The sequence below is a fragment of the Camellia sinensis genome, chromosome 2 (genome assembly GCF_055761805.1).
Source record: "Camellia sinensis isolate YWXY chromosome 2, ASM5576180v1, whole genome shotgun sequence".
Lineage (NCBI taxonomy): Eukaryota > Viridiplantae > Streptophyta > Magnoliopsida > Ericales > Theaceae > Camellia > Camellia sinensis.
Genome location: NC_138962.1, coordinates 47586633 through 47597500, shown reverse-complemented (window position 1 = coordinate 47597500; position 10868 = coordinate 47586633). Strand labels below are relative to the sequence as shown.

The 10868-nt window shown below is 40.8% G+C and overlaps 1 protein-coding gene across 1 annotated transcript; it reads left to right on the top strand.

Moving 5' to 3' along the window:
* Positions 1–1887: 1887 nt before the first annotated feature.
* Positions 1888–9553, top strand: LOC114266805 (uncharacterized). The gene is made up of 4 exons (XM_082914286.1): positions 1888–2588; positions 3184–3386; positions 8707–9027; positions 9230–9553. The coding sequence occupies exons 1-4, from the start codon at positions 2009–2011 to the stop codon at positions 9293–9295; spliced, it is 1170 nt and encodes a 389-aa protein (XP_082770412.1). The 5' UTR covers positions 1888–2008; the 3' UTR covers positions 9296–9553.
* Positions 9554–10868: the final 1315 nt, after the last annotated feature.

The window sequence follows — 10868 nt, the reverse complement described above, 5'->3', positions numbered from 1 at the left end:
ACTAATTGATACTACTAATAAAATGATAATTTTTGTAATACTAATTATATTAACTTTTATTAATGAAATAATTTTTTAAAATTAAAACTGAAAAAAATGACAAAATAATCATTTTTATATTATATAAGAGCAAAAAGGACAATTACACATAAAAAGTTATTTTACAGCTTATTAACCAAACATTACTCAGCTGTTTAAATTCATAATCCCACAGCTGCACCAAACAGGTTAATAGCTTATGTTTACAGTTATAAGCTATAATCTGTTAAGTTATAATCTATAATCACTTTTTCACAACTCTATCAAATGGGACCATTGTTGAAAATGTAGCTTCCTCCATTCTCTTGAAACCCCCCCCCCGCGCAAAAAAAAAAAAAAAAAACAAACAAACAGTGATTTCGAAAAGGCAAACAATTTATTATTTTTTTAAAAAAATTATATGTGTTTTTTTTGAGTTTTTTTGGATTAAGTTTTTTAAAAATTGAGGTTTTTTATTTTTGTACTTTTTGTTTTTAGTGAAATTTTTAAAATTTTAAACATTTTTTTTACTTTTTTAGATGCACCTTACTTAGATGTATCTAAAAAGTAAAAAATTTGTGAAAAAATATTTTAAAAAATTAATAAATACATAAAAATAAAAAAATGTACTGAATTCTAGTAATTTTTTTTTATATTTTTGGTATTTATTGAATTTTTAAAAGGTTTTTTTTTACAATTTTTTTACTTTTTAGGTATATTTATATTAGGTATGTCTAAAAAATAAATTTTTTTTCTTAAAATATTAAAAAAATTTAGTAAAAATAAAAAAATACGAAAAATAATAAAGTAAAATTTTCTGAAAAGTATTTTTGGAAAATTGTAACCAATCAGTCTTCCATTTTGAAGTACATTTGGCTCAAAGGTATCACTTAAAAGGTTGTCTTTGGATTTTAAATATTGAAATGAGTTTGTGAGCCAAAAAAAAAAAAAAAAAAAAGGGGGAATGTAAAAAAAAAATTAACTTATATTTTTATTTTATTTTCTTCTACGAGCACAAATCAATATTTTAAATTCAAAAATCTAAACACAATCTCAATCAAAAAAAGTGATAGCCTCGCGCCTCTGTGGGCAAGGGCTAAACAAACAAACTTCACCATTAATTTTGGCATCAAATTCATCCCATTTTTAACGAAAACATATACCTTCCAATTTCAATTATTCACCCCCGTTCTAGACAGACAAACAAACATTGTCCCAAGAATATTTATTTTGTTCCCTGCGTGAATCACTAGATCAACTTTGTACCATGATGCACTTCAGTTATGAAAGTATATATTTTTCCTATGCCATTGTACTAACAAGAATCAAAATAAAACCCAAGAATGCCACTTCAAAATATGGAAGAAGATTCCTTCCACCATTTTTTTCATCCATCATTCAGTAATTAATCCAAAGATCACAATTAGTGATTAAGACTCGTTGTTGAATTGAGACTTTTGAATCAATTGTTGAATGAAAAAAGTGCTAGAAATGATCTTGATCCACAAATTATGAGATCAGATCTTGTGTTGTTTTCCACTATACTTTCAGGGGTTTTGAGAATGCTTTGGAACTTAAGAACTACATCATTTGTGTGATGGAGAGAGAATTCGAGAGAGGAAACATGGATCATGTGGCCAAAATATATCTTATGCCCTTGTATTCCAAGGTCAACTTTGTGATGTATTTACAAATATCGAATCAATTATTTATTTATTTATTTTTGTGGAATGTTTTATACATAGAGAGGCCTAAAATATTAACAAATTGAATTATCAAGTTACCTTCAAAAAGAAACATTCTTATGTTCCTTGCTTGAACTCTAAGGTCACTTTTGTCAAGTTAGCTACTAAACCAATCAAAATAAAACCAAAGCATTAGGAAGATGAAGAGTTCAGAAAATCCAAAAAAACTAGAAATTATCTAAGTATTTGGGTGACGGTGTGTCCAACTAATAGGAGAGAAACAGTCTAATTATTATTATCCGGGCATGGATCAGCGTCTGTACAAGGCGGCCATGGAAGACAATGTGTATATCATGGAGAAGGAACAACTTCTCCTCCATGTAACCCCAAACAAGAACACTGCCCTCCACATCGCAACTCAGTTTGGCAATATCAACACCGTCCAAAAAATTCTCCAAATGTGCCCCTCACTCTTCACAATGGCTAACAAGAAGGGCGAGACTGCCCTCCACATTGCAGCCAGGGAAGGCCATGCCAATATTGTCAAACTACTCATCAAATGTGCAGAAATGCACGACAGTAATGGCGCTGGTGCCGGTACGAAGCAAATGATTGGTGCACGAAATGTGGACAAGGACACTGCTCTACACCTGGCGGTTAAGGATTGTCGTGGTGGTGGCGCTGAGGTGGTGAAGTTGGTGGCTGAGGCTGATCCTGGGATTTCTTATGGTGGTAATAGGGTTGGAGAGAGCCCGCTTTACTTGGCGGCGGAGAGAGGAGATAAGGAGATGGTGGTTGTGATCCTCAACACTTGTATTTCGCCCGGACACAGCGGCCCTATGGGTAGAACTGCCTTGCACGCCGCCGTGATTTCCGATTGCCAAGGTTGGTTTTTTCCCATTATTAATATACAAGAGCAATACTATATATAATTTCATTTTTTAACCTTATATTCTCACTATTAAACACAAAACAATGGAGGCTAAATATATATGGGACTCACTCACTTGTGTTTTGAAGTAAGAAATGATAATAAGGATCCTCTGTCTCCAAATAATCCTGTCTCCCTGTTCCAAATCACTCACAACTATTAGATCATATGAGAATCTAAAAATGTAAAAATCTCAAGACATGCAATGGTTGTGAGTGATTTGAGACAAAGGGACAGAGTTATTTGGGGACAGAGGATTCTTGAGTGAGAAATGATGATAAGAAATGAGATTATGTGTAGCATTTTCCTTAATACAAATCTTTGATATATACTTTGTTGGAAAATTTATATATCTTGAGAACGTGTCATATAAATAAAATGTAAGAAGAATTATAAAAGAATATATATGAGTGTTTGACTCTTGTAACAAAATAAGGTAATATTGTGGTATAGATTTCAAAAGGGTGTGTATCAATGCAAGTTACATTTGTGATTTTGATTCCACTATTTCTCTCTTATTAATTAATTATTATTTTTTCTCTCTATCAGAAATTGCATTACAATTATTGGAAAAGATGTCATCACTAACAAAAATAGGTGATAGAATGGGGTGGACACTGCTTCACTGTGCTGCGCACTTCAATAACGTAACGCTGGTAAAACTATTACTCAATTGGGATAAAATGGCGGCATACTTGCAAAACAGTAAGGGCATGACGGCCCTTCACATTGCTACCAGCCGGGGACATATATGTTAGTATATTATTATACTTTGTATATAATATAGCATTGTTATAGCTTTAGCTTTCGGCGCCTTTGTTATCATTGTGTTTGTTCCTTTCGGCTAAAGCATTAGCCTTGCCTTTCGGTGCCTCGCATCTCGCATGGCATGCCCAATATCAGTCTATAAATAGAGAGCTAAGCTCCCTTTGTATAAACACACAACAAATATATATACACATTTATTCATTTGCTCTCTCTCTTTATCAATTTATTTTACATGGTATCAGAGCCTCACATTTAGACAGATTGTTGCATCTCTCGAACTTCTCTGTCTTCTCTATTCAACCACACCAATCTCTTCGTCTCCTCACGACGAATCCATCGCCACCAAAATCATCACCGTCCGACCTTCCACGCGCCTCCACGCGCTGCCAGAAGTTCAGGCCACGCTCACCTTCGTTCTCCGACGCGCTCTACGCGCCTCTGCACTGTCCCGTGCTACTGTGCGCCGCGGCCTTCTCTGCTAACGTGAGCCGCGTGTTTCTGCGTCAGCCGACGTCAGCCCTACTGCTTTCGTGCGCCGCCTGCTGTCCTCTGCTATTGTGCGCCGCGCATCTTTCTGCTAACGTGCGCCGCGCACCTCTCTGCTTTCGTGCGCCGCCTGCTGTCTCCTGCTATTGTGCGCCGCGCACTCTCTGCTAACGTGCGCCGACCGAATTTCTGCTCCTATTTTTTGGTCCAGTCACTCTTTTCCCACTGATTTCGACCTTCTGAATTCACTGGTACCCTCGGATTTTTCAAATTCTACCTCAAAAGTACGCTTTTGCCCTCATGGATCGTCTCGACTCCTCTAACCACCCTATTTCCGTTGTTCTTGACGGGACTAACTATGTCTTATGGGCACAAGCTATGTCTGGGTTTCTCAAAGGAAAGAAACTTTGGCGCATTATCACTGGGGATGTGTGCAAACCCATCCATACAACCACCGAATCCGCTGCCACCACAACCACCGAATCCGCTGCCACCACAGACTCCGCTGCCAAATATATCGATCGTCTGGAGGATTGGGATAGTAAAAACTATCAGATCATTACCTGGTTTCGCAATACCTCTATCACATCTATCAGCCTTCAGTTTGGTCGGTTCCAACTTGACTCTGCTTCCTCTCCCGCCAAGAACATCTGGGATTTTTTACAAGAACGCTATCAGACTACTGGCCTTGCTCACCAATATCAGCTTCTGAGTCACCTTCACCGTATGCGCCAAGAACCAACTCAGACCATTAATGATTTCTTGTCTCAAATGTATTATGTTTGGGATCAACTCGCTCTTTCTGAACCTCCATGGGCTTGTACTCAGGATGCTGTCTTGTTTACCACTTACCGTGACCAACATCGCTTGGTTCAGTTTCTCATGGCTCTTACTTCCCGTTTTGAGCCCGTACGAGCTTCTCTCCTCCATCGCACTCCTTTACCCACTCTTGAGCAAGCAATTTCTGAACTCTTGTCAGAGGAAACTCGGTTTGGTACTCTCCATCCGCACCCTGTGGACTCTGTTCTTGCTACTCCCCAGACTAAGAGTTCTCATTCCCCTCCTTCACCACAGAAGTCAACCTTCTGCAACTACTGTCAAAATCGCAGTCTTCCGTCGACTCATCTTCTGGTTAATTGTCCTGTTCGCCTCTGTCGGTTTTGCAACAAGACTGGTCCTGGTCATCTCCAGCAAGATTGCTTCCGCAATCCCGCCCGTGCTTCTCGCAATGGTCCTTCCCCCGGGCATTTTTCCCGCAGCACCTCCCATGGTCGGTTCCAACGCACTGCTGCTGCTGCCTCAGAGGATGTACCTTCTCCTGTCCCTATAGATCCTTCCACTCCAGTCTTCTCTCACACAGATGTCGAAGCCATGTTTCAACATTTTTTGCAAAAATCTGGTACTCCTTCCTCTCCTGCCTTGTCTGTCACTGCAGGTAACACTTCCTGGTACTTTGACTCCGCTTGTTGTAATCACATGACCTTTGACTCTACTATTTTTACTCCTATCTCTGTTACTCCTCATGTTCCTTCTATCCATACTGCTGATGGGTCTCTTCTGTCTGTGAGTCATGTTGGTTCTGTTTCCACCTCTCACTTATCTTTATCTCATGTCTATCTTATGCCTGCTCTCACTTTAAATCTTATCTCTATTAGTCAATTATGTGAGCATGGTCTAACTGTTACCTTTTCTCCTACTGGTTGTTTGGTGCAGGACCCTCGGACGGGGCAAACCCTTGGGATAGGCCGTAAGCATGGACGCCTCTACGAACTTATCCATCTTCATGTTCCGGATTCCTCTCAGATCACAGCTCCTACCACTACTACCACTGCTCCTCGTTTATCTCCTTTTCAGCTTTGGCACTATCGTTTAGGCCATCTTTCTGCTGGTCGTTTAAAAACTTTAATTTCTAGTGGTCAATTAGGTCCTGTCAGTTCTGATGCTTTAGATTGTGTGTCCTGTCAACTTGCTAAACAACCTGCTTTGTCGTTTAATAAAAGTGACTCTGTTTCTCTTGCACCATTTGATCTCATCCATTCTGATATTTGGGGACCCTCTCCTACTCCCACTATGGGCGGAGCCCGCTACTTTGTTGTTTTTATTGATGATTTTTCCCGTTTTACATGGTTGTTCCTTATGAAAACTCGCTCTGAGCTCAAACAACTTTATTACAATTTTGCTGCAATGGTTAACACACAATTTTCTAAAACTATTAAGATTTTTCGCTCCGACAATGCCATGGAATATAAAGATTTTGACTTTCTTTCCTTCCTTCAGAGTCATGGTACTCAACCTCATCGTTCCTGTCCCGGTACGTCTCAACAAAATGGCCGTGCTGAACGGAAACATCGGCATCTTCTCGACACTACTCGTGCTCTTCTTCTATCTTCCTCTTGTCCAGAACATTTTTGGGGAGAGGCAGCTCTCACTGCTGCTTACACTATCAATTGTATCCCTACACCTGTCATTCATAATCACACTCCTTATGAGCGACTACACGGCACCCGTCCTCCTTACACCACCCTTCGGGTCTTTGGCTCTGCCTGTTTTGTTCTTCTCCAACCTCATGAACGTACCAAACTTGAACCTCGTTCCCGCCTTTGTTGCTTCTTGGGCTATGGTATTGAACATAAAGGGTATCGTTGTTGGGATCCTCTCTCCCAACGACTTCGTATCTCTCGTCATGTGGTCTTTTGGGAACACAAAATGTTTTCCTCTCTCTCTCTCTTCCGTTTGTCTGTTCCCTCCCCCTCTCTGTTTTTTACTGATCCTTTCACCGATCTATTTTCTGATGATCTTCCTCCTCCACCCACGCCAACTTCTCTAGAGGTCGCCTTGCCTGCTGGACTGTCCCATGCTCCTGCTTCCTCTGATGGTCCTGCTCTTCCTTCCTCGGCCTCCTCCCCTCCTGCTGAGTCTCTTCCACTGGCTCCTCCTCCGTCTGCTCGCCCACGCCGGGTAACACAACCTTCTACTCGTCTTCGTGACTTTATTGTTGGTTCTACTGCTTTTTCTACTTATGAACCGACCTCCTATCGTGAGGCTCGCTCTAATCCTCTTTGGCAGCAAGCTATGACTACTGAATTGCAGGCCTTAGCCAAAACTCATACTTGGGATATTGTTGATCTTCCTCCTGGCAAGTCTGCCATTGGCTGCAAATGGGTATACAAAATCAAGACTTGTTCTGATGGATCTATTGAGCGCTACAAAGCCCGCCTTGTTGCCAAAGGCTTTAACCAAGAATATGGTATTGACTATGAAGAGACCTTTGCTCCTGTTGCTCGTCTCACCTCTGTTCGCAGCTTGATTGCTGTTGCTACCTCCCGCCACTGGGATCTTTATCAAATGGACGTCACCAATGCTTTTCTTAATGGTATTCTTCTTGAGGAAGTCTACATGCAACCTCCCCCTGGGTCTGATTATCCACCTCCTAAAGTCTGCAAACTTCGGCGTGCCTTATACGGTCTCAAACAAGCTCCCCGCACTTGGTTTGCCAAGTTCAGCTCTACTATTCATGACTGTGGCTTCACCTCCAGCTCTTATGATACTGCTCTTTTTATCCGGAAAACAGCTCAAGGGACCACCCTGCTTTTACTTTATGTGGATGACATGATTATCACCGGTGATGATGTTGATGGTATTCTTCGCCTTAAACAGTTTCTTAGCCACCATTTCGAGATGAAAGACCTTGGTCCTCTCAGCTATTTCTTGGGTCTTGAAATCTTCCATGATTCTACGGGTTCTTTTATCTCTCAAGCTAAGTATACCTCTGATCTTCTCACCCGTGCTGGTCTTACGGATTGCAAGACTGCCTCCACTCCTCTCGAGCCTCAGAGTCGTCTTACCCCTCTTGATGGCACTCTTCTCTCTGATGCTACCCTATATCGACAGCTGGTTGGCAGTCTTGTCTATCTCACTGTTACTCGTCCTGATATTGCCTATGCAGTTCATATTGTCAGCCAGTTTATGTCGGCTCCTCGTACCCCTCATTATGCTGCCTTACTTCGTATCCTTCGGTATCTCAAAGGCACCATGTTTCATGGTCTTCATTATTCCGCCCGCTCCTCTCTCCAGCTTCGTGCTTTTTCCGATGCTGATTGGGCTGGAGATCCTACTGACTGCCGGTCTACTACTGGGTTCTGCTTTTTTTTGGGTGATTCTCTTATTTCTTGGCGCAGCAAGAAACAATCTCTTACTGCTCGTTCCAGTACTGAGGCCGAATACCGTGCTCTTGCTGATACTACTCAGGAACTTCTCTGGCTTCGTTGGCTTCTTACTGATCTGGGTGTTCCCTCCTCTGGTGCTACTGACCTTTTTTGTGACAATCACAGTGCTCTTCAAATTGCTCACAATGATGTTTTTCATGATCGCACCAAACATATTGAGATTGATTGTCATTTCATTCGCCAGCATGTTACCTGTGGTACTGTCCATCTTCTCCCTATTGCTTCTGTCGATCAACCCGCTGATATCTTCACTAAAGCTCATCCTCCTGGCCGCTTCACTGATCTTGTTTCCAAACTCAACTTGGTTGATGCTTTCCCTCCTTGAGTTTGCGGGGGGATGTTAGTATATTATTATACTTTGTATATAATATAGCATTGTTATAGCTTTAGCTTTCGGCGCCTTTGTTATCATTGTGTTTGTTCCTTTCGGCTAAAGCATTAGCCTTGCCTTTCGGTGCCTCGCATCTCGCATGGCATGCCCAATATCAGTCTATAAATAGAGAGCTAAGCTCTCTTTGTATAAACACACAACAAATATATATACACATTTATTCATTTGCTCTCTCTCTCTATCAATTTATTTTACAATATAAAAACAATGGAAGAGTTGATTTCTCAATGCCCTGATTGTTGTGAGATGGTCAATGGTTCAGGACAAAACGCTCTTCACATTGCTGTGGAGAGCAACAAAAAAGAAGCTGTGGATTTAATACTGAGAAATTCCTCATTTAACAGTATCATAAATGGCAAGGATTATAATGGGAACACTCCTCTGCATCTCTTGGCTATTTTTGGATATGACCATCTCCGTTCTGTAATTACTGATCCTAGAGTGGATAAAAGGGCTTACAATCTCGAAAACTTGACTGCATTGGACATAGTTTTGCGCACTCCGTTCGTCCGACCATCCACGGTATGCCAATTTAATAAAATAAAAATAAAAAATACCTTTCATAAACTTTTTTTAAAGATAATAACTTAAAAACAATGAGAAACGATGCTAATGTATGACAAAAGTTAATTTTTGGTATGGTGTGTGCTACAATAAAACTGATTCTGATTTATACATTTTAAATTCTTACATTAGCGATGTTGAAATGAATGAATTAATGCAGGCACCTCTAGCTGGAGAACTCAAAAAAGCTGGTGCCACTGTTGGTTTAAGGAAGGAATTTGATTAGTGAAGATGATCGATGGTTAGAGAGAGAGAGGAAACAAGAGATTGAACACCTCAAAAGGAAATAGAGGAAACACATTTGATTTCGATCCTCTCATAGCAATGGTAATATTTGCAGCTGGTTTTATGAGATTAATTATTATGTGATATGGATCCAAAATATTAAGCTTGTTTGATCTCACTTTCTTGGATAAGGGGTTCTATATTTTATTTTATAACAAGTTTGAAGCTAATAAAAGTGTGGTTGTTTTCCCTTGTTTTTTCTAGAAAAATGGAAGGTCTTTTTTTTTAAAAAAAAAAAAAAAATTATCTTTATGGTTCATTTTGTAAAGATAAATATAATAAAATTATGCGATTATGAATATAGATTAATTTGAATTTTTTTATTTTATTATTTTTATTATTTTTTTAATGAATGATCTATACACAAGGCTCTACAGAAAATTAAAAAAAAAAAAAGGAAAAAGAAAAAAGAAAAAAAAAAGATCATCATAAAATGGCTTTTAGATAAGAGGTGAACAAGTGGCTTTGGGTTCAGATTGGCCCAAAATGCAACTACTGTTTTGCAGAGCAAAGTTGGGAATTTTCACATATGTTTTTGTCAATTTCTTTGTTTCTAGAAAATAGCTCTCTTGCATAAAGAAAGTGATCCAGACAAAAGATCCATGCCATCTAAATGGGTAGTGTACGGGGAGGAGATATTCGTCGGTATCCGTACTCCTTTCGTCCAAGCTCCGAGTCTATCCGATCAACCTGAAAACACAACGACAGTGAGCTACTCGGTGGTGTGTCGCCAGAAAACCCATCCGACGGTCTAATTAGCACACACTCAGAGAGAGGGAGAGAGAGAGAGAGAGCTGAATGAATGTTAAGTGTTCTCTCACCAAATGATGTTCCATGCCAGGTATGGGGGGCACAGTCATGCTTATATACTTTCTGCGTTCATCTCTGCACCCACTCGTCCATTGATACGTGGAGCTGCTCTCCCATCTGTCAGCGCAAGTCCAGCTACACACCACCTAATCAAACCGCCAAACAACATTAGCGGGAATGGGGCAGCCCGCCGGCATCACCTCGGCTTCCAATGACCGTGCTACATAACGAGCCTGGCAGCGCCACTCGCTGAGCTCCATCACAACCGAGCTCAATAGTTTCCCGGTACGACTCAGCTCCAGGTAGATTAAGCTGGTGTTCAGAAGCCCCTTCCCGCCGAGCTAGATGTGCAAACCACGTAACCCGGGTTGGCCGACAATCACCTCGGCCAAGTTAGCTCGGCCCAAACTTGGAAGCAGGGACTCGACCGAGCAAACCTAACCTGGACAGGCCCAAGTTAGCTCGGCCCCAACATGGGAACTGGGCCTTGACCGAACAAACCAACTCTGGAGAAGCCCAGATAGCTCGACCTAAACTTGCTCGGACCTCTCTTTGCCCGGCTTCTACCACGGCCCAAAGCTGGAATATAAATCTCCCTCACAATTACCCCTTAATTCCGTCTGCGCAAGCGTGACTGGGATTACATGATCTGACCGGGGTCGATCCTCCGCCCGACTTAAACCCACAAGACATTGACCGAGCTA

Bases quoted from the DNA above. Each gene is read 5' to 3' on its own strand.
- LOC114266805 (XM_082914286.1), top strand. From the start codon at position 2,009: ATGGATCAGCGTCTGTACAAGGCGGCCATGGAAGACAATGTGTATATC. The intron at 2,589-3,183 runs GTTGGTTTTTTC...TCTCTCTATCAG, and splicing joins CGTGATTTCCGATTGCCAAG to AAATTGCATTACAATTATTG. The intron at 9,028-9,229 runs GTATGCCAATTT...GAATTAATGCAG, and splicing joins CGTTCGTCCGACCATCCACG to GCACCTCTAGCTGGAGAACT.